The following is a 24,221-nucleotide window of genomic DNA, read 5'->3' as shown; positions in this document are numbered from 1 at the left end:
CACACACACACACACACACACACACACACACTGTGTGTGTATTTATATGTGTATATATTTGGGAGGTACTGTGGGGTAATTCACAGACAAAACAGTATCCTCTAGAAAGTTATTTTTGTTTTCTTCTCTAATTGAGCTGTTACCTTCTGCTTCTATAATAGACAGGTGGCTGGTAATAGGGGAAAATATTACCCTTGTATGACATTGTTATATATCAAGGTAAGACACCCTGGACTAAATATTACACCTGCTCCAAATGTAAAGTAAAGCTTCCTAGTGGACAGTCAGACACAGGGGTGGTTTGTGCGGACTGTGATGACGGGGTCGGGGGTGAACAGGCCAAGGCTTCTGCTCCACAGTAGTTGGAGGAACCGGCATGGGCGGTCACACTGGCGCAGTCTGTGTCGGCACTGACTCAAATGTTTGCCCATCTGGGAGAGATCCCAGCGTTCGTTGGGGTACTCCCCCCGGCTCCCACCCCTTTAACCCCGTCTGCTGCACCATTGCCACTAGCAGCAGGGCAGGATGTGAACCTGAGCCTCCTTGGTCAGTCATCCACCTCCTCTTTCAGAGCCCCCTCTTGGGAAGAGCCTGTGTGGTACGCGTCCTTAGTTAAAGCCCTGGATCGGTTAAATTGGTTTCTGGACACTCCCAGAACCCAAGCATGACGCTGCAAGCATCATAGGTCTACTCATCCTCTCCTCGCACTTTCTGATTCAGAAGAGTCTTCGGTGAAGGAAGGTGAGCTTCTTGAGGATTCGTATCCCCCCTGGTGAGTGATATGGCTGAACCCTCAGGGAATCAGGGCATTGAGGATCTGGTACTGGCAGTTTGCCAGACATTGAATCTATTTGATCTAGAGGATCCTCTTTCAGAATAGGTCTCTTTAAGCGCAGGAAACGTCATGTCTGTTTTCTGGCATCAATGGAACTTAAAGATAGCGGAGTCAGCTTGCAAGCAGCCAGATCGTAAGTTTGTTATACCACACAGATTTCCAGTTCTTTATCCCCTGCAAGCGTTAGAAATGGCCCAATGGGAACAGGTTCCAAATGTGGATAAGCCAGTGGCCAGGCTGACCCGCCATACTACTCTTCCAGTTCCGGGTTCTGCGGCACTCCCTGACGCCAATGACCGCACGGTGAAAGGTTTTCTTAAATCCATCTTCCTGGCGGCAGACACCTCACTAAGACCTATGCTGTCTTCAGCGTGGGTTGCTGGGCAATGGTGACCTGGACTGACCAGCTGGCAGCAGGGTTGTAAGACTCTTTCCCTGGCTCTACATTTAAAGGAGGCCTTGGTTTACCTGTATGAGGCTGCTCAAAATGCAGACTCAGTTTCCTCATCTATCTCAGCATCTGCAATAGTGGCCCTTTGGACTCTCTGGCTCAGGTTCTGGGATGCTTATGCAGAGTCAAAGAAATCTCTGGAGGGTCTTCTGTACTCGGGCTGAGCCCTTTTTGCCCAAAATTAGATAATATTATCTCTCAGGCCACGGGAGGTTTAAGTACCTTCCTTCCGGTGAGTACCCCTAAACTTAGGGTTCCTAAGTTTGGGTCTTTTCACCAATCTTTTTGGGGGCTCCATTGGGGAGAGGCCAGACCATTAGGGGAAGGTGCTCTGTGGCCAGAGTCATTCCCAGAGAGGTAGAGCCCTATTCTCTACAAAACATCCAGACCCCAGGCTCCCAGACAAACCGGAAGCCTGACTGGACCCTTCCCCCTCTCTGTGACCGCAGGGGTAGAGGGATGCCTGCTGTGGGTCAGAATTCTAGGAATGTCGTTCTTCAGGAACTTGAAGAGGGGTGGTCATTCAGGGGGGTCAGCATAGCTGTCAGTTCTAGGGTCGCTTTGCTTCCTTCAGTAGAAGTCACCTGTCGGAATATGACCGGGAGAAGGTCCCTTTAACTTCCTTAGCCTGTCAAGAGATGGCTGGGCATGATAACCTGGGGGGGCCCTAGTCTTGCTACTTCCTGTAGGGCCCTTTGAGCAGGCAGAGGGATTTTCTGTCCCTCACAGAGCCTCAGAAGTTGCTGGCCTTTCTAGGGCAGCTCTTGGTGGGCCTGAGGGTTCCCGATTGGCCCCGGCAATTCAGGTCCACAGACCTTCTAAGCAGGGTAGCAGTTCCATGAAGGTTTCTGCTGGCAGGGCCCGGTTCTTTATCAGCACCTATCTCTGTGGGTTTTGATGCATGGTCTTTGAGGCCAAACTCTGGCGGTCCAGAGGGGTAGACTCCATGCTGCAAGCCAGGAAACCGACCTCTGCAGCATTTATTACAGAGTGTGGCATACCTACATTAAGTGGTACGAACAAAGACTCTGCCACTCGACTGATTTTCATCTGTCCTGTATCCTAGCCTTTCTCCACAATGGCTTGGACACAGGTCTGCGACTTGGGTCCCTAAAGGTCCAGGTGTCGGCCTCCTCTCTTTTTCCAGCTTAAAATAGCTGATATTCCGGAAGCAAGAACCTTCCTTCATGGGATTTTGCATATACAGCCCCTTATGTTATGCCAACGACTCCCTGGGACCTAAACTTGGTTCTGACCATGTTTCAGAGTTCCCCCTTTGAACCATTGGGTTCAACGGAGTGGGGTTGGCCGGCTTCTAGGCAGACCATCACTAGGTGAATACGTCCACAATCAAGCAGTCCTACGTCACTTCTGAACAGACTGCGCCTAGTCGTATTGCTGCCCATTCCACCCGCTTAGTGGGGGCTTCTTGGGTTGCGCATAATGGGGTCTCAGCGGATCATCTCGGCCAGGCGACCACCTGGTCCTCTGTCGATACCTTCACTAGGTTTTATCAATTTAATGTGTTTGCGTCCCCAGAAACCAGTTTCGGCCTCAGTGTTGCGGACCGGACTGTTGGAGCGGTCACTCCCTTAGGTGGCTGCTTTGATAGGATGAAGGAGCAAAGAGGATTTTTATACTTTTGATAAATCCCTTTCTCTGATTCCATCTGGGGGACACTGCGTTCCCTCTCTTCTACTCTTCTGCAGTCATTCTTCGGGGGTTTTGAGTTCTGTTTCTTCTGGCTTTTGTATTACACACTGAGGTTTGCAGGGGATTGCAGAGGGGATATAGCCTGTCGGCAGGAAGTTAAATAAGGTAACTATTTGAGTGCCCACTCCATGTTCCCTCATACAACTCCATGGTAGCAGTGTCCCCCAGATGAAATCGGAGAAAGGGATTTATCGTAAGTATAAAAATCCTCCCTTTTTTTTTTTTTTTTTACTCGCCGTAAAATCCATTTCTCTTAGTCCATTGGAAGCACTGCGTTCCTTCCTTTTACTGTTTGTTTGTTGCCTGTTTTCCCATCTTTGTGTTTTTTGTTTTACCTTGTTGGACCCTCTCTACTGGGCTTTATTATTAATAAAACTGAGGATGGTTCTACCTGGGAGGAGCATAGTAGAGATGGAGCTGTTCTCTCAACACTTTCAGATTGAAGTACCCTTATGCCAGAACCACCTACTATACCCATTGTCAGTGTCCCCCAATGGACTAAGAGAAATGGATTTTATGATGAGTAAACAATCCTATTTTATTGCACCAGTTACACCACTTCAATCCATTTTTTCAGCTGCTTGGGTGCTCAAAGAGGTAAATAAGAGGGCTGAGCAGATCAGTGAGGACATACAATCAGGGATGATCAGATCTGTTTTGCTGCCCTTAGTAAATGAACCATCAGAGTGTCTAGGAGACTCTTTCCGTGATTCCAGATTAAGTCTTCACAAAACCTCAGCCTCGGCGGTAGCAGCCAAATGTACTTTCCGACTTAGGTCATGGGAGACATAGAGACATATATGAAGCCCAAATTGGACTTTGGAAGCATTACCCTTTTGATGGGACTGTCCTGAATAGACAGCATTATCCCTCAGGCCACAGGAGAACATAATTATTTTCTCCCAGGTAATGTCCCTAAGCCAAAGGGCCAGATATGCATGTACATGGTATTTTATTCAAAATCTGGGAGTGTGAAAGTGTTAACTTTCCCTTCCCTCTAGGAAATTATTTATTAAAGTATTGAACCTAGGTAATTAGAGAGTAGTAACCACGAATAAGGTTATTTATAGAGCAATATCCATTAACTTTTAACCATTTAACAGTAGAACGAAAATAAGTTTTACACTATTATACCTAATTACTGTAAACTGTCAATACAAGTGTGCCTTTTTAACATATAAAGCTATTGTGTAAAATAAACTATAATGATCATTGAAACATATTCTATTAAAATAACTTTTATTTTATTTGTATATTCTATTTTATAACAGCCTTTTATATTGAGAAGTTGATAAACTAAGCCACAGAAGTGACTGGTAGATATGTGCATGTAAACCACCTCTGGTAATTTTTGTGCATTTTCAAAAAAAATCCACAGAATTAAATGACAGCAGCTCATGAGAGTAGCTAGGTTGGAGTAGCAGTGTATGCCTTTCTCCCATTCAATTTGTCTCACAATGTGACAGCTTAACCCTTTAAATTGGCTCCTATCCTTGAATGCAGAGGATGGAGACCGTTCTGAATAAGTAATGACATAAATATCTTACAGATACTTTTTAGTTCTCTTTAAGAAAAAGAGCTTGTTCACATTCCAGCAGCTTTTATTTTATTAGTTTGTACATGCTTTCCTGAAACATTTACTAAATAAACTGTTAACTTTTTAGTTTCCTCCTGGGTATTTTACCTGTAAACCAAATAAGGTGTAGTGCTGGCTATTTACATTATTTACTCATACTCCCCAATGGAGACAATGTCCTAGTAAAAATTCAGTACTCGCCTATGATCGTAGCCTATACATGTTTTAACAAGATGATAATATGAGCTTCCTCGGGGCGTATTTGTATTGACCTTTTTCAATCGTCAGTCTGTTGTTGATGCAGCGTAATTTTAATTTCTCTTTGTCTTTTAATTTTTATTTCATTTATATAACAAATTAGACATATTTCAAACCTCATGTGCATGTGTGAATTTAAATAGTAATATAAGAAATTGTGTACACTATATAGGTAGTCAATAGGTCTAACCGTAGTCTTTGGTTTATCCAGTTTTTGGTATTTTGCTTTTGGGTTTATATCCCAAGGTACAAATAGTGTTTTGTTTTGTCTCGATAGATGATTTCTGCAGTGGATCGCTCATTAGTCCCATATCCCCACACTCTCTGTCATCCAACCCCTCCTCCAGGGACTCTTCCCCTATTCGGGACACAGCAGTTGCAGTAACGAGTCTGCGACCCCCCATAATTATACATAGCTCTGGAAAGAAGTATGGCTTCACATTGCGTGCTATTCGTGTTTACATGGGAGAAAGCGATGTGTATACAGTCCACCACATGGTTTGGGTGAGTGATGTTTGGGTGGGTCGGATATAGGTAGAAGGCCAGTTTAAAAGTGTCATAATCCATCCATTGTATTTTTCCAGAGTGTAGAAGATGGAAGTCCAGCTCATGAAGCAGGGCTGAGAGCTGGGGATCTTATAACACATGTGAATGGGGAATCTGTCCTTGGCTTGGTACATATGGATGTAGTGGAACTTCTTTTAAAGGTATATATTTATGTGTGTGTATATTTGTATGGATTGTTTTTTCACTGTAAAATTTCTCATGCAGAACAATTCAGAGCTCTGTAATGTGTTTGTAAATTCTGTGTTTCACTTATGAATTGATGTGCGTTATTTTTTTAATTTCTTTAAATTAAAAAGCCAAAAATAAATCGGGGGGGGGGGTTTGAACAAGGATGACAGAACTGTGGTAGAGGCAATTCTAGTGACTGTAGTATGAACTGCTTGATAAAAACAAATAATCTGCCATGTTACCAGCATTTTAGTCTGTTAAATTATTTTGCTTTTCTTGTTAAATATATTCTTTTTCTTCTCATTTTATCTTTTATATTTGATTATTACATGTTTGCAGTACTTTTACACTATTTATAATCTCTTCTGGAAACCCTTTTCTCGGCTCATGTTACCATAGACTTTAATTATCCTTTCTATCTACTGTTCTTCATTAATATTTTTTTTGTTTGGTTTAATCTAAATCTTGCATTGTAATGGTATCTTCCAGTAACGGCAGAACTTTTCCTTGTGAACCCAGATGTGCGTTTGCTTTGGGTAATGTTAGTTCCTAAATAACACATACAGTGTTTCTATTGATTAGAGTGGCAACAAAGTGTCGCTGAGGACTACCCCCCTAGAAAACACTTCCATAAAGATTGGTCCCGCCAGAAAAAACAGCTGTAAAGGTCGCATGGCAAGGAGGACCAAGAAAAGCAGGAAAAGGGAGAATCAGGACAGGTAAGACTGATTAGACCGATATATCACCTGATCTGTCCATTGGATATATACATTAAATTTATGTAAACAGGAAGCTGCCTATCTGTCATTAGTTATATATGGATTAAAGATCACAGCTGTACACTTTCTTGGGGGGGTATTTATAGAGACAAATCCTGCACTGTGTATAGTTAATACAGAACTGCTTGGTGCTTCTGCATTAAGAAGGAAAATCGTTTGATGCCCCCATGTGACATCATGTATTTTCCTATTGGAGAGCAAGTCCTCTCTGCCAGAAAGCTCTCTTTGATCCTGTACAATGGTCATAGAACAATGTTTCATTGATTTTTTTTTTGATTTTTTTTTTTGGGTTCTGGTTCCCAAAGTGCACACATTTTTTTTTATCTGCAAATTCAGAAGGTCTAGAACTATCCATTTTATTGATTTAATTTTATATTTTAAACCTGCTGCACACATCCTCCCCTGTTCGTTGCAGTGTTTAGATGTATACTCAGTGGCTACTTTATTAGGTATACCGTTCTACATTCATGGCCAAAACTTCTGAGAATTACACAAATATTATTTTTCACAAAGTCTGCTGCCTCAGTTTTTTATGATGGTAATTTGCATATACTCCAGAATGTCATGAAGAGTGATCAGATGAATTGAAATTAATTTCAAAGTCCCTCTTTGCCATGACAATGAACTTTATCCCAACAACAACATTTCCACTGCATTTCAGCCCTGCCACAAAAGGACCAGCTGACATTAGATCAATGATTCTCTCGTTATCACAGGTGAGAGTGTTGATGAGGACAAGGCTGGAGATTACTCTGTCATGCTGATTGAGTTAGAATAACAGACTGGAAGCTTTAAAAGGAGAGTGGTGCTTGAAATCATTGTTCTTCCTCTGTTAACCATGGTTATCTGCAAGGAAACACGTGCAATCATCATTGCTTTGCACGAAAAGTGCTTCACAGGCAAGGATATTTATTGCTAGTAAGATTGCACCTAAATCAACCATTTATCGGATCATCAAGAATTTCAAGGAGAGAGATTCAATAGTTGTGAAGAACGCTTCAGGGTGCCCAAGAACGTCCAGCAAGCACCAGGGCCTTCTCCTAAAGTTCATTCAGCTACGGGATCAGTGCACCACCAGTGCAGAGCTTGCTCAGGAATGGCAGCAGCTGGGTGTGAGTGCATCTGCCCGCAAAGTGAGGCAAAGACTTTCTCTCCAGGAAAAACATCAGGGACAGACTGATATTGTGCAAAAGGTACAGGGATTGGACTGCTGAGGACTGGGGTAAAGTAATTTTCTCTGATGAATACCCTTTCAGATTGTTTGGGGCATCTGGAAAACGTGTGTCCAGAGAAGGAAAGGTGAGCTTTACCATCAGTCCTGTGTCATGCCAACAGTAAAGCATCCTGAGACCATTCATGTGTGGGGTTGCTTCTCAGCCAAGGGTGCGGGCTCACTCCCAATTTTGCCTATTCAGCTATGAATAAAGATTGGTACTAAAACATCATCCAAGAGCAACTTCTCCAAACCATCCGAGAACAGTTTGGTGACAGACAATTCCTTTTCCACCTTGCCATAAGAAAAAAGTGATAACTAAGTGACTCTGAGATCAAAATATCAACATTTTTTGGTCGATAGACAGGAAATTCCCCAGGCCTTAATCCCATTGAGAACTTGTGGTCAATCCTCTGTGAAAATTTACTTAGATATGAATATTTGCTTACACAGAACCTTAAACAATGGTGGGAGGCCACCGTCCTATCCAAATACCTAGAGAACAAAATTGTCACAAGGGGTTTAAGAATTACAATAAAACCCACCTGTAATCAAAATAACAATACATTTATCAATGCTTGTTATGAAATTCTCGAGTCCTGTTTATTTGTATTGATGAGATTAATTATTTCAGACCGAGAAATATCATTGAAACATATAGAGGAGGAAATAACCCTCATACAAGACAGACTAAAATCTCTACAACATCTTGAGGATTGCATTAATCTAGAAACACTCACCCTTAACAAAATCAAAGGGACAGAGGAGATTATCAGAAATAAGGAAAGGAAATTTGTTAGAGATATTAAGAACTATGAAAACACTCCCAATTCTATCCAATCCATATTTACCAAACCACAGACAGTCAAGTACCATAAAACCAGTAAGAGAACCCATGTTCCTCGGAGAAATGGACACACTAGGGATAATGACTTAATAGATTAAAACCCCGAAGGTCCTCACTCATCAAAATCATTCCAAAAAGAGATACACAAAAAAGGATTTATAAGCCACTAAACCCCAGGAACCTGGGAAGCCCTCAGAGAACGTCACCATATAAAAAATCCCACTACGCTAGGACGGCATTATAGACGTCTGTGTTGTAGGTGTCTCTTCCTTTCCTAAAGCTCTCTTAACACACAATCTGGACTTTTAAAAAACTAGATCAAGTGGAACACCTTAATAAACTATAGGTAGATACAGAGAAAATAAACAAAATCTCAACCTTTTTTTTAGAACTTGCAAAGGGCCCCATCCATCTGGAAGACCCATGTCCACTAGAACCACACCCAACATGTACATACATCAGTCAATACCCTGTAGAATGTCCACCCATACAGACTCAAAAAGACTCAGAGGGAGACAAGGAGGTAGAACTACAAGGAACAAGACCCAAAATAAGAAAATAACACCAGCCAATAAAGGGATTTTCAACCTGAGCAAAGCCCATCTTACTGGAGCGCAGTTCAAGTTACTGAGCAAAGGTTTGAAGTTTGCCCCTGACCAGCCCCTAAACAAATTTGACACATACATCAATCTTCATAAATTTATCCGTAAGTTAACCCTTAAGAAATACTTTATGGGGATAGATAAAAGTGTGACGCACAAGGATTCACCAACACAGAATTTGTGCACGGTAAACTTAAATCCACTTTTTACTCTAGTTACCTTAAAGGCCTCTTTATTACCGCTTTCCAAAATTTGGTAGAAGCAGTTATTGATAGAATTCCCATCTCAAACAAAAGGAAAAACTATGGAAACACAAACCTTATCACCAGAGAGAGGAAAGCACTCAAAGAATTTCAGGAAAACCCCGACCTAATTATCAAACCAGTAGACAAAGGCGAGGGAATTACCAGTCTGGATAAGGATCAATATCTGGAGTAGCTAAATATACAACTTAATGATACCACCTATGAGCTTCTCAAATGCGATCCCACAATAGACTACCAAAGTGAATTACTTGACCTCCTTAAACCTGCCTTTCAGAAAGGAATCCTAAGCAAAGCAGAACTAGACTTCCTCTACATTAAATTTCCTAGACTACCAGTGATGTATCAGATTCCAAAAATTCATAAAATCCTACACAGCCCTCCCGGTAGTCCAATTGTCTCAGGCATCGGATCATTGACCACTTATCTTTCAAGCTATCTATATAGCTTATATAGATAACTATATAGTTCCTTCTTGCAACCCCTAGTTGCCAAACAAATAAGCTATCTGAGGGATACAGGACATGTCCTGGAGGTACTTAGAGACATCACATGGAAATTGGGATATTTAGTGTCCACCTGTGATGTCGCTTCCTTATACACCATTATTGAACACCAAGCAGGTTGCATACACACACGAGACATCCTTACTAGAGAATCAAAACTCCCTAGGGAACAAATCAATTTTGTTCTAGATGCCATTGCATTTACACTCAACCATAACTACTTCTGGTAAGAGGGTCAATTCTACAAACAGGTTCGCGGCACTGCTTTGGGCGAACCTGTTTGTGGCTGAATGGGAGAATAAGACAATTTGGAACAATAACCCATTCATCCAATTTTTACTACTTTGGCGTCGCTGCGTAGATGATGATCTGTTTATCTGGACAGGACCCAGAGACACTTTAGCCCTTTTTCTCGAATACCTCAATAAAAACACCCTCAATCTCCATTTTACCTCCAACACCAGTTCTGAGTCTGTGCAATTCCTAGATTTAGAAATATATATAGAACACAACAAACTAGAAACTAGGACTTTTTTCAAAGAAGTGGACTCAAATTTCTATATCCCCTCCACCTGCAGTCACTACAGAAACTGAATAAAAAAAATATCCCAAAGGGGCAATTTACCCCTTTACGGCGTAATTGCTCCAGAATAGAGGAATATGATGAACAAGCCTACATTTTGAAAGAACGGTTTCTGGAGAGGGCATATGATCAGGACACGGTAGAGCAGGCGCTGCCCATCGGACACAGATAGGGAAAACATTCTTTGTAAGCGAAATGATAACACTGAACCCATTCAGATCCCCTTTATTAACAAATGCAACCATGACTCCAAGAAAATTGAATACATCAATAGAAAACATTGTAAAGTCTTAGGGAATGATAAGTTGAAGAATTTACTTCCAGAGATACCTAAATTCATATACACAAAGGCGAACATCTAAATTTCTGAATAGCACTATTCCACCCAAGAACAAGATTGTGGATAGCACATGGCTTAAAGAAAAGACAAATGGGTTCTTTCAGTGTAACAGGTGTGCGGCATGCAAGGTGGGCACCATCAGCCAGATAAAACCAACCACCAGTTTTTCATCGCACACCACTGGTGAGGTTTTTACCATTTACGGCAGACTCTCATGTGATTCCACAGGAGTTATTTATCTTTTACAATACCCCTGTGGACTACAATATATTGGTAGAACTATCAGAAAATTGCATGTTAGAGTGTCAGCACATCAGAGAAATATCCAGAAGGGCGTCGAAATACACAGCGTTTCTGAGCACTTTGCCACGTATTATTCCAAAGATCCATCCCTACTTAGATTAATGGGTATTAAAATCGTCGCAAAACCCTGGAGGGGGGGGGGGGGCTACATTGGGCTGATCTCAAGGGAAGAGTCAAAATGGATGTTTAGGATGAAAACCCTTACACCAGACGTCTTGAATATTGATTTCGAATTTCTGAACAATGGTGGACACCTATGTATATGTATATGTATATGTCTATGGATATGTATGTGTGGTTTTGGGAATTTTTGTGCATTTATTTATATGTACATCTATTTGACATGAATGTATTTTACTCATAATTCTATTTGTAGTGCACCAGGCACGATATAATGAAAATCCAACCCTGTTTGATAGGTTGGTGTAATACTAACAGTGTGAGGATTTTTACTGCACTTTCAAAATGATTACTCATTTTGTTTTTATCTCTAACCCAACCACCAAACTCTAGTATAATATTCTGCAATATACCCGCTGCAGCGTTTGTATTGTCAGCACTAAGTTTCTTTTTATACAATATCAACGCCATTGTGCTGCCCCTTATTGGACCAAGCAGCCATCAATCATTCAGCAGACCTACCACAGACTTGCTAGAAACAACAATCGGGAATCGCCTATAGATGTCGCGCCTACTTAAACTCCCACATATGGTCTTAACACCATATATAATCCCTAAAGAAGCCCCAGGGCGAAACGCTATGCTTACTAATTCATTGCTACTCAAACACCATTGTCTTTACTGTTTTGGTTTGCATACAGCTGCGGCCACACACTGTACAGACTTTTTCCCAAATAAAGACGCATTCGCATCACCTACATAGACGCGACTTCCGGAGTTGCTAGACAACCACCCCGGCATTTCCACAGCAACTAGTCGCTGACGGAAGGGACCGAAGAAGACTGAGGATACATCCATGCTGTCCCGCTATTGCTAGACTACAGTGGAACCCGCAGCCTTTAGTTTCTGGCTTATGGACACTTTCTTTTTGTGGAGTACTGAATGACTCCTACTAGACCTGGCAACCCCACGTTCCTTGTTGACATAGTGGACTGCACCATCAGTCCCATCACAAGAGACTCTAACTACCTGGACCTTCTATGACCTACTTTTATTCTGGTATTGGAATTCTATAGACTTATGCCTCGTGTGATTTATAAACCTTGAATTTGGACTTAATGCACATTAGTGATATACTGATATTATAGGTCGTATTGGTACAGAACAGTAACATATAATTTTTCACCAGTTTTGTCTGATCGTTTATCTATTTCCTTATCTGTTACTGCGCATATGCCAGTAGGGTTGCAACCTTGTTTTATTCTGGTATTTACTACTGCTAAAATAAATGCAATACCTACCCTTTTGATATTATCTATTTCCATAGTTTTGGTGTATGTATATAGTCTATACCAGTTCACCGTGGTATCTGTACATTAGCACTATACATGTACTTCCCTGCGCCCAGGTAGTCATTCTCAATTTCTCTATTAGAAGATTGGTAGACTGTGGCCATAAAGGGATGCACATAGTAACAATACTCTGATAGACTATGGCATTTCAATAATGCTCACTTGGTATTAAGGTGCCTAATGTGTGCCAAGAAAACATTCCACACATAATTACTCCACCACCGGCCTGCACCATTGACACAAGGCAGTATGGATCCATGGATTCCTGTTGTTTACACCAAATTTTGACCCTACAATTTGCATATTGCTGCAGAAAGCAAGAATTGTCAGGTCAGACATTTTTCCAGTGTTAAACTATTCAGTTTTGGTGAGCCTATGCCCACTGTAGCCTCTGTTTCCTGCTCTTAGCTGACCAGAGTGGACCTCAATGGGGCTTTCTGCAACTGTAGTCCATCTAGTTTAAGGTTTGATGTGCTATGCATTCAGAGATTTTCTTCAGCATACCACTGTTGTGACGCATGGTTAATTTAGTTACCGTCAACTTCCTGTCAACTTGAACAAGTCTGGCCATTCTCATCTGACCTTTCTCGCCAACAGAACTGCCGCTTATTGGATGTTTTATGTTTCCTATAACTTTCTCTGTACCGTCTAGGGACTGTTGTGTGTGAAAATTCCAGCAGTTTCTGAGATGCTCAAACCATCCCATCTGGCACCAACTATCTTTCCACATTCAAAGTCACTGAACCTCTGGAGCGTGTCTGCATGCTTTTGTGTTTTGAGTTGCTGCCACATATTGTCTGATTAGATATTTGCAATAATAAACATATGTACCTAATAAAGTGGCCACAAAGTGTATTCTAGATATATCCTTTCTATCTATCTTATCTTTAAGCAAGTAGTAGGGAATAAAATGTTGTTTTCAGCAAAACAGTCATGTTTCAAAATGCAAATATAAGAAACAATCATTGAGGCCACAATCTCTGATCCTTAAGGATGTATCTGAGTAGTTTATTTTGGCACTATCAGGTGCTGGTTTGAATCCAGGCTAATTTTTAAGCAGCGTGTGCCAATTTCAGCAATTTTTAGTTGATATGTTGCTTTATTGTTGTTTGCTGTTTAGATAGTATGGCATAGGCTCTTCATATTTAATGTAAAAGTAGTCTTTCATGACACATTTACTCTCATTAAGGTTGTCTTTACTAACCTTTTCACTGTGTGCTAGTTATTTATTTCAGTATTGCTGTGATCAAGAATAAACACTAAAAATTTAACCACCTTTTGTATATCACTGTAGGAAACGCTCACTTTTCAAGAAGATTTCTAAGCAATCAACAGTGTTACAAACCAGCAAGAGCTTTTCCTCGGGCCTCCACCAGTCCTTGTCTTCCAGTGAGAGCCTCCCAGCCTCCCCAACTCACAGTCTGTCTCCCGGTTCCACCACTCCTAGTCGTAGCCCAGCTCCTGATATGCCGGTTGGTAAGTGACCTATAATATTTATAATGCCAGCAGTTGTGAGTAGAAGGAAAAAACATAGGACATAAACCTACCTTGCCCTCACCGATTTAACTGCCTATTACTAATATGTTTGTTTGCTTTTTATAAATCTGTAAGAATTCAATTGAGACCTGTATAAATGTTCTGTAAAGATGTGCTCTTGGCAAGTATGTTAGATGCAAATCAGGTTTTCCATACACCCTACACTTTGTCAGCTTCTTTTTGATGAAGAATACACAGCATTAGTAGGAATGACAACATGGGAGAGCTTGTTAAATAGCAGTTATAATAAGTAAAGATAAATTGATGATAAAAAAAAAAAACCTTAAGTTGCCCCATCATTCTCATCAACACCACAAACACATGTTATATGAAACACATTTGTCAAAGCCAAATTCATGAAATAAAATAATGCTAGATAATATAAACATATAATCTAAAAAATAAAATAAATGTGCATTCATTCATTGTTCATATATAATATCAGTAGTACATATGTGACACCCTTACAATCAGGTTATGTACATAACAGATTATATATGTTTTTGGGATTCCACTAGTGGTGTGTATTGTGTGTTTTTCCCTAAATAATCTAAAATTCTCCTTCTGCAGTAGGATGCCATAGATAGCAGGGAGGTGAATATAGGGCCTGTTATTTTGCTCTTTTTTTTACCCATTGTTTAGGTTACCTTACTGGAGAATGAGAAAAGATTCTTTTGTATTTACCCAGGGCTGTAGGGGGAAAACTCACCAGTCTACCCATGAATGCTGGTTTTCCGCTCTGCTATGCTCCTTGTATTATTCTTGTCCTGGCTGGGCTACTAGAAAATTGAGGAGTACTAGGGTTATAGGGGCATGAGGAGTAATGTTTTCTTTTCAGTGCCCTGTCTCCCAGGGGTACAATATAAACCACCACTTGTGTCTTTTTCAGCAGCGGAGAAAGGATTTTAATAGCAAGACCCAATATTGACCTTTTAGCGCAATATGCTACCAAGAGAAAGTATTATCTTAAAAATAGTTATGGTCATTAAGAGGTTAACCAGTGCTAAATAAAAGCATCTCTGGAGAGTGTTATTTTATTTGCCTAGTGAATCAGATTTTACTTTTGAAAAACTAATGATCATATTGAATCAACCTCTGTGTTTTCCAGATGCTGCGACACCTCAAAGCACATCCCCATGCTCTAGTACACCCAGTTCGCCTGCTGGACACATCCGCCCTAGTTCGCTGCAGTGTTTAGCACCCAAACTCAGTGGACAACGTCTGAAGGTGGTCCGTAGGAAATCCACAAGCAGCATTCCCCCATCTCCACTGGCATGCACGCCCTCATCTGCCCATCAACCTCCCTCCTCCCCACAACGTTCACCCTCTCCGTTGCTGCCTGGGCACACTAGGAGTGGACATGGTGTTTTCCAGGGGAAGACTTTGTCACCCCCTGCGATTGTTCGGCAAGGAACGCGGAGTCGAACAACAGAGGCTCCTCGATCACCTCTTTTACAAAGAGTACAGTCGGTAGAAAAAATAGTCACCCACTTTGGCTGTGGACGCAAGACAACACCACCAGAAACCCAGCACTGGGAGGAGACATCTGAGGCAACAGAAAGTGTCTCAGAAGTTAGTAGTCGTTGTAGAGACTGGGGAACGGATAAACATGAGCGTGATCCAGAAGTAGTAGTAATGAGGAGGCTCAATCTCTCAGAGAGGAGGGACTCCTTTAAAAAGCAGGAAGCTGTACAAGAAGTCAGCTTTGATGAGCAGGAGTCCGGGGTTGGTGAAACTATTTGTGATGGGCAAAAAGAAGGAGGCAACTCTGTGTTATGGGAACGGCTACCCCACCAAACTTCATGGGTTCAAGCAAGACCTGCAGGTACATCAGCAGTGACTACAGCCCATGAACAGCAATGCCGCTTAGTGCCACAAATAGCTGTTCAGACCTCTGAAAATGAGGAACAAGACAGGTGCTCCGGGAACTGGGAATGTCAAGCTTTTTACCCCCTACAGCCGAAAAGCAGAGACAGATGCCCACTTGTGTCTTGGTTATCAGATCCCTCAGCTACTAGCTCAGAAAGACAGGCAGAGTGTCATCTTACTCCTAAGCCACATGAGTTTCAGGCTCCATTTTCTATAGCCACCTCAGATGTGCACTTTGAAAGTGCCAAAGGGGGTAAGAGCAAAGAAAACAAACAAGTAGATCGATCACTCAAGAAAACAAGCTAGAAGTGCATGGACTAATTGAATTGAAGCTCAACAATGGAGATTTCTGCACAATGCAAATTTGTGAGCTCTTATTTCAAGTGTGAGCAAGTGAAAATGATTTGCATTATCTTTCACACTTGTAAACTTTAATTTTATTGTTTGTTTTTTTACTTTTTTAATTTTTATTTTATTATACATGTATATTTATATATGATATCCATATGGCATGTGTTTTGTTTTGTTAAAAATGTTATTTACATTTAGAACAGTCCTCCAGAAGAACTTCTGTTCTTACTGAATATTCTAGTGTTAGTATGTTAAAAATACTACTCATGCAGTAGAAGGCTGTGCTAAACTTCAAACAAAGCCATTCTGCAACACCTTCCACATGGTATATTCTTAATTAGCTGTGTGCTACTCTGACAAAAAACAGTGAAAGACAAGCTCACATGTTGTGACCACATCTTGGGCATTCCCTTGGCAGAGCATGCAGCCTCATATCCTGTGGCTGTGCGCTCTGCCTCGGGGCGCGTTGCTCTGTGCATGTCTTCAGCAAATGCCAATATGATGCACTCGGGCTAGAAGTGTGATAACGTGGACCAATCGCTATTGATCTACCCAGGCACTTTCCCAGTCTTTAATGTGACTCAGATGCTTCATCACCTTCACCATTATCTGCCACCACTGGGCCCAAAGAAAGCTGTGTCTGGACACTTTGTACCTGCCCCTCTTGCAATCCATGCAAAGAAGTACCAAGCTCACTTTTAAAGATTCTTCACCCAGGAGCTTTTAACTTCATGATTAGCACAATGTGTAAAATCTTCAACTCATATTCTCCATTGTACTCCTAAAAATAAACTCAAGCGCTTTTATTCCTCAAGCATTTTTAAAAATGTTGGTGGAAAATGTCCAAATCTTTTAATACTAATGCTTTCCTATTGAAATCCATTGTATATCTGCCACACTGAGTGTTTTAGGTGCACACTAGGGGGTAAATGTATCAAGCTGAGAGTTTTCCGGCGGGTTTGAAAAGTGGAGATGTTGCCTATAGCAACCAGTCAGATTCTAGCTGTCATTTTGTAGAATGTACTAAATAAATGATAGCTAGAATCTGATTGGTTTTTCAAACCCGCCGAAAAACTCTCAGCTTGATACATTTACCCCTAGGTCTGTGAGATTCTTAAAGTGCTGAACTTCTCCAGCTGCAATAAAACTGCTATATAAATTAGCCATGAACTCTTTTAACTTGGAAAAGTGCAGATGTGACTGTAAGAAAGTGAGAGTTTTTTGAAGAATTTTAAAGCCATGGCTCTACTCTATAATAACTTGTTAACCAATTTCAGATACGTGTGTACCTCTGGGCTGTGTTGCTGCTTTATGAAGTTTTCTCATTTGTACATTTCATTCTTTTGTTACAAATAGATAGTTTAAATTGTTGTTCTTAAGAGACTTCCACTCAAAAGAAAATATATCTATAGTTCCTAATTCATATTTATCTGCAAACATTGCTATTTATTGTCAGCTGCTTTAAGTCTTGTATACATGGGAATTATTTTTAAGCATATAATATATGTTCTCCAAAAAATTAAACGCTCTTCAATGCTGATAGTCCAAAAAATAATGTAAGAGCATAGACCTCGGCACACAAACTTTCTGATCCACCTTTACTTTGATGTTGGCTGCAATGTTCAGAAGTTTAAACATAGATCAAAATACAATGTAGTAAAAAGATGCTGTTTACAGTTAGTTTTCTTTATGGTTGAAAAAAACAACATTTTAACTGATCAGCTTCTCTACCCAGATGCCTTTTGTTATTAGCTAGCGGTTAGTAGTAAAACGAACAGTAATTGTGACTGCTTGCCAAATTCTTTTGAATGGATTAGGGAAGGGAGTTGGATATGAGAGACCATTTTTATACTCTTGATTTTATGTTTCTAAACTCTCCAAGTCAGTAGCAGATAACTTAGAAAACGCTTTAATATTTGCTTTATTATTTCCAGAGAAGGCAGCAAATGTAAAGCTGCGTACACACCTACGTGATTTATCTTCAGATCTGTGATCTTCATCTCTTATAACCATCTGCTGAAAAGATTGTAACTCTGTACACACTCTACAGATACACTATATGGACAAAAGTATTTGGCCACACCTGTTCACTATTGAATTGAGGTGTTTCAATCAGACCTGTTGCCAGAGGTGTATAAAATCACACACCTAGTCATGCAGTCTCCATTTGTAAACATTAGTGATACAAAATGGGTTGCTCTGAAGAGCTAAGTTACTTCAAGCATAGTACTGTGATAGGATGCCACCTTTGCAATAAGACTTAGTGCAATTTCATCCCTGCTGGATATTCTATGGTCAACTGTGATATTATTAGAAAGTTGAAGCACAACAGCAACTCAGCCATGTAGCGGAATACCACATAAAATCACAGAGCAGGGTCTACAACTGCTAAGGCGCATGGTGTGTAAAAGTCGCCAATGCACTGCTGATTCCATAGCTGAAGAGGTCCGAACTTCCACTGGCATTAATGTAAGCACAAAAACTGTGGAATGGGTTTCCATGGCCAAGCAACTGCATGCAAGCCTCACATCACCAAGACCAATGGCAAGCGTCAGATGGAGTGGTGTAAAGCACACTGGACTGTGGAGGAGTGGAAACGTGTTCTGTGAAGCGATGAATTCCGCTTTTTGTTTGACAGTCAGATAGGAGAGTCTGGGTTTGGCGGATGCCGGAAGAACGTTACCTGCCTGACTGCATTATGTCAACTGTGAAGTTTGGTGGAGGAGGGATGATGGTATGGGGCTGTTTTTCAGGGTTTGGGCTAATCCCCTTACCACCAATGAAAGGCAATCTTAATGCTTCAGCATACCAAGTCATTTTGAACAATGCTACGCTTCCAACTTTGTTTCAACAGTTGGGGGAAGGCACTTTTCTATTCCAACATGACTGCAGTTCTTGCTTTGTGCACTGGGGCACAAAAGACATGGTTTGAGGAGTTCGGTGGGGAAAAACTTCACTGGTCCACACAGAGCCCTGACCTCAACCCCATCAAACACATTTGGGATGAACTGGAGCCGAGATTGCGAGCCAGGCCTCCTCGTCCAAAAGCAGTGCCTGACCTCCATAAATGCTCTACAGAATGAATGGGCACAAATTCCCACAGAAACACACCAACATCTTGTGGAAAGCCTTTCAAGAAGAGTGGAAGGCTTTCCACAAGGTGGCTATCGCTGCAAAAGGGGACCAACTCCATATTAAAGTATATGTATTTGAATACAATGTCAGTTCAGGCCCTGTTGGTGTTATGATGAAATGTCCGAATACTTTTGTCCATATAGAGAATGTACCTGCGCTGCCGGTCGTGAGTGCGTACACACTTCCACATTTGCCCTGTATTGTTCCATTGTTGATTGTAATTTTTAGGAAGTTTAGAAAACCAAATCAAATAATGCGATGCGTTTTGGTACGATAAAACATGATATTGGGAACTTACACACTCTTGAAATATCTGACAAAACAGTTGTTAATCATGTGATCTGCGCAATAATTGCTGAGGTGTGTACCAGCTTAAGTCTGAATTGTAAATAGTCTTATTAACATTTGATGTCTAAGTCCTTTATCATTTATCACTTTTCTTTGTAACATATTGTTTGTGTCTTTGTTGTTGGGCTCATTATTAAGGTGCATTTGAGTATGGTCTGAGCACTTTATTGTATTCTCTGTTGTCTGCTTGTCCATGTGTGTATTAGCCAATCAGATCATCAACATGTTCACAGCAACAGCAGATGAGTGTGCTGATCATGTCTCGGGCAGTGACCTGTTTATATTAGTGAGGTAATATGTGACAAGGGATGTGTAAAGAGGGATGGAGGTAAGCAGGAAACCACAAACTGAAAGTTTCATAGTGGGAGGAGCAGGGTCTCCCAACAGCACTTTGCAATGATGCAAAGCTCCTGTCACACTGATACAAGAAGATGTGTGTCAAACACAATTTTGCATGGATAGCCAACTTGTTTTCTGTTTTCTCAATATTCTATTTCTTTCATTTAATTATCTGATTTTCCTACTTTTACTCTCCACTCTTAATTGTTTTCTCTTTAGTCTACAAAATCGAAACTATTTTTTGCTAAACTTTTTATACAGGAGCAGAGACCTGCAGCATTCCAAATTCCAGTAGAAAATAGAATCAGTTTCCCAAAATTTATAAATGATCTGTTGTAAGGTCATTGACTTTGTTTATTAATAAACGTTAAAGTTGTAATTGTATATGTATAATTGGGGGTTTTATACACAAGAAGAGTCCGTCTATTTGTAAAGGCAAGCATATAGTGTGTTTGAAAGCACTAAAGGGTCCTTACCAACTGGCTTTGTATTAAACGCCAGAGACGCTGCATGTCAAATGGCATTTGGGGGTTAGCGAGTGCTTACAGTTAGGGAGGGGTTTATGGAAGATTCTCCATTGATCAATGTGTGTTCACTTGCAGTTACTATAGCAGACAAAAAAACATTTTGCAGAGCCAGCTCTCGAGATCGCAAGTGCATATGGTAGTATGAGTATAGGGTCTGTACATGAATTAAATTCTTTACATGCCTTTGCTAACAAAAAAAAACTAGTAAAGTATGCATTTTGGCAACAGTGAATATGAGACTATCTGCAGGTGGTGAGGCTTCTGTGCTGACATCTTTGCAGTTTCCACCCTGTTAAGCTGCCAAACTTTTTTTGTGCATTAATGTTGGCATTTCCAATAAAGATTGCAAAAGTATAATGCTAAAAAAAATGCCCTACAAACATCATTTGAGTCCTTTAGAGGCAATCTCTATTGATCTCTTATGTTTTACTGCCTGCGATGTTTTTCTTACTGAACAATTATCTGTGGGAGTGATTTAAATATGTTGCTCCACCCCCTCTCATTAGGTTTTGCAGCCTTTGATTGGTGAAAATGCACAGAGTGACAGAGAGCAAGCACTAATCACAGTAATGTGGGTGTGTGTTTTATCCAATGAGGCTGCAAAATCTGATCAATGGACAATATATTACCAAGTTTCAAGGAGCCGCATATATCAGCTTGGCCCTTTGCATTCACCCTTGTTAGAGACTTACTATATACTTCCCGTTGCTCTGAGACCCTTCCACCTCTTGCACCCACAGGAATCGATTCTTGTCTGTCAGTTAATCTAATGTTCATATGTTCTACAGCAAAGAACCTGCTTGTAAAGCATATGAGCAGCGTCAAAGGAACTGTGGAGAAGAAATGCCGGTATATCATACAAGTACATAATGTCCTACTTTGAGCACTGATTATGAAGATAGATGATTTTAATGATTTGTTTTTAAACTTCAATCCACGTGGCATGGCACAAATGAGATTTATTGGCTCTTTAATTCCCTTGTAAAATCTGCTAATTTGTACCAAACAATACATTTTAAAATCTTGAATATCTAATGTTGAAGAATATTTTTTATGGAATATTGTTTAATTTTTCTACTGTATGCAGTTGCTAATGAATAGGGAACCCCACTTGTTTATATATACCTTCTGGTGGGCATAAAGCACATATTCTACCTGTTTTTAGCACAAATACTTTTCTGCACTAGCCAGGAAATGGCAGACTAGTCGAGTGAATTTGAGAAGTGACTAACCTGGACTTTCACAGCGCCTTCCCATAAGTAAGCTCTTGCTCATTATCAGACTTTGCAACTCTCTCAATATTAATTTTCATCTTCCTTAAAAAAAAAAAAAAAAAGGGTTTAGAAATCTTTTACGTTTTTCCTATACATAAATTTTTTAACATTAGTAAAATCCATATTCATTCATAGTTAAGCTTTTCTGGATGTCATAATTGTTTTGTTTGTATTCAATGCACCTGAGCTTCCATCATGCTCACACAGCTTCCCCCCTGAGTAGTCTAGAATTGCCAAGGAATATATAAAGTTTTCTAATGGGATATTATTATTCCTCTGTCATAAAAAGTATAACATTTTGTACCATATTTTTGTGCCAGTGTATTTAACTATATATGCAAATATATTTGTTTTTATTTGTAAAAAAAAAAAAAAAAAAGGAAAGGTGTTCTGTGAATATTGCTGGTTATATATGCACACTTTTTGTTGTAAGTCATACCGGACCAAAAGCAAATGTTGTAATTGGGTAACTGTGCTTGTAAACCGACCTTACATTCTGGTGGACTTTACTTTTACATTTATTATTAGAAACTATTGATATATGGCTTTATAGTACATCTAGAAAAGCACATTAAGTATAATATAAAAGGAATGAGGACCGCTAATATAACTAGTATGCTAAAAAAATAAAATAATGATTAATGGGTCAGACCTTGATAAAAATAGAAATTATGCATGTTAAACAGGACCTGTCATGCATACCTAAAGTTATAATGGTGTCTTGAAGCATTAAGTAAGAATTTTGGATGTTTCGTAATTTCCATTCCTATGCCCAAAGCTGCAGTGGTGGGTGGAATCTTTCTTTTTAAATAAGAGTAATACAATGATTGCTGCAACTGACTCTTTCCTCTAATTTTTTAGCACTTGGGAGGGATAATAAGGTTGGTGACAACAGAAAATGGAAACATAGCTAGAACATTAAGCATCTTTAAGTATATTGCTTCTATGCTATAGACTATTTTACATATAGAACGTGTTAAATCGCGGTGACAGGTCCATAATATTATTGTTAAAAAGATAAATGGTTACATTTTGTTCTTCCTTGACAACAATAACTACCTTTTAATGGTTTATTCACACTTGTGTTTGTGTTTTTCTCTTTCAGGCATATATTTATATCTCTATGTAAGAAATACACAGGGTGGCTGTTATGTATAATGCATTTAACTTGTCTTAAAGACTTTCCTTTTTTTAATGTTTTACATCCAGTTTTCATGTGGGCAAACTGAAGAAAATTCCTAGTATAAAATCATTTCAGCCTGTCTCAAAGGGTGACCGCAATGATGCACTTTTTCATGAGGCCTGCTTGGTATTCATTAGGCACTGGTTTCTAGTGAATTGAATGAATGCATTCTCATGAATATTGGTTATGCCCCCAAAAAGAACACCCCTTCTCTGTATAGGCAGCGGGTGTATTTTCTGCCAGTGGGCATTTGATGATTTACACACCTTTCGGGAGCGCTACATCAAAAAGGGAAACCCGTTTTGTGATTGCACCATAAATGTTTACAAGAGCATGGGTGTGTTTTGTTTTATTCTTGAAAATACACATTAGCACCTTCTCCGCTTCAGTGTGGATGGTTTTACCCTGTATTTCTATTTGATGATGCTGCGTTTTGTAATAACTTTTGAATGTGTCAGTGACGTGGGATCGCTGCTTGTACAAAACATTGAAACTGTTTATAAATATAATATTCAAATATGATCTATTTTCAGTGTTATTCTTTGGTGTGTTTGTTATGGTCTTCAGTATACAGCAGGTGTTTTTCATGGTGAACAGTAGAACAGACCATGGCACAAGGGTTCCAGTTTACAAATTATATTGACACTGCATCGTTGAGGCTGAAAGCAGCTCAATCTGGATGGGCCACAGGAATATCACAATGTCATGTATACATTGCCTAATAAAACCATGTTGCAAAATTAATGTACACAGGAAGTATAAATACACAGCACCGCAATAAGAATGTCAAGTTTAAATGAAAGTTAATAATACAGCAGTCTATAATAAAATAAACATTTCATTTTTTAAATATAGTTTAAAATATATTGATTTGTCGATAAAGTACACCGTTCTCTTAAAAATGAAGTCGGTGTAGGGATTTGCAAAGTGCTGTGACAGATATGGTGAGAGAGGAAGATCAGTCTTGCTGCGGTATTCAAGATAAATTGAAGTGGAAATAGATGAGTGAGGGCCATTCCAGATAGCAGGAGATTACAGTAGTCCAGGCGGGAGATGAGACGTGGTTAAGCAGTTTGGTAGCATCTTGGGTAAGAAAGGAGCGTATTGTGGCAATTTGATGGTATTTCTAAGGTGGAGGTGATAGAACTGGGAGAAAGACTGCATGTGAGGAATAAAGCACAGG

The 24,221-nt window shown here is 40.1% G+C and overlaps 1 protein-coding gene across 8 annotated transcripts in view; it reads left to right on the top strand.

The window, feature by feature from the left end:
- MAST3 (microtubule associated serine/threonine kinase 3) overlaps positions 1-23,560 on the top strand; it is a 190,940-nt gene extending 167,380 nt beyond the window's left edge. For all 8 annotated transcript variants that reach the window (XM_075204702.1, XM_075204699.1, XM_075204696.1 and 5 more), the window contains 5 exons: positions 5,111-5,337; positions 5,418-5,540; positions 6,151-6,287; positions 13,771-13,952; positions 15,121-23,560. In XM_075204702.1, the coding sequence (XP_075060803.1) occupies positions 5,111-5,337; positions 5,418-5,540; positions 6,151-6,287; positions 13,771-13,952; positions 15,121-16,187 (1,736 nt within the window). In that variant the 3' untranslated portion in view covers positions 16,188-23,560. The remainder of the gene's footprint in view (positions 1-5,110; positions 5,338-5,417; positions 5,541-6,150; positions 6,288-13,770; positions 13,953-15,120) is intronic.
- Positions 23,561-24,221: the final 661 nt, after the last annotated feature.

The sequence above is a fragment of the Mixophyes fleayi genome, chromosome 1 (assembly GCF_038048845.1).
Source record: "Mixophyes fleayi isolate aMixFle1 chromosome 1, aMixFle1.hap1, whole genome shotgun sequence".
Taxonomy (NCBI): Eukaryota; Metazoa; Chordata; class Amphibia; order Anura; family Limnodynastidae; genus Mixophyes; species Mixophyes fleayi.
Note: the sequence above shows the minus strand (reverse complement) of the source record. Positions and strands in the feature narration are given on the sequence as shown.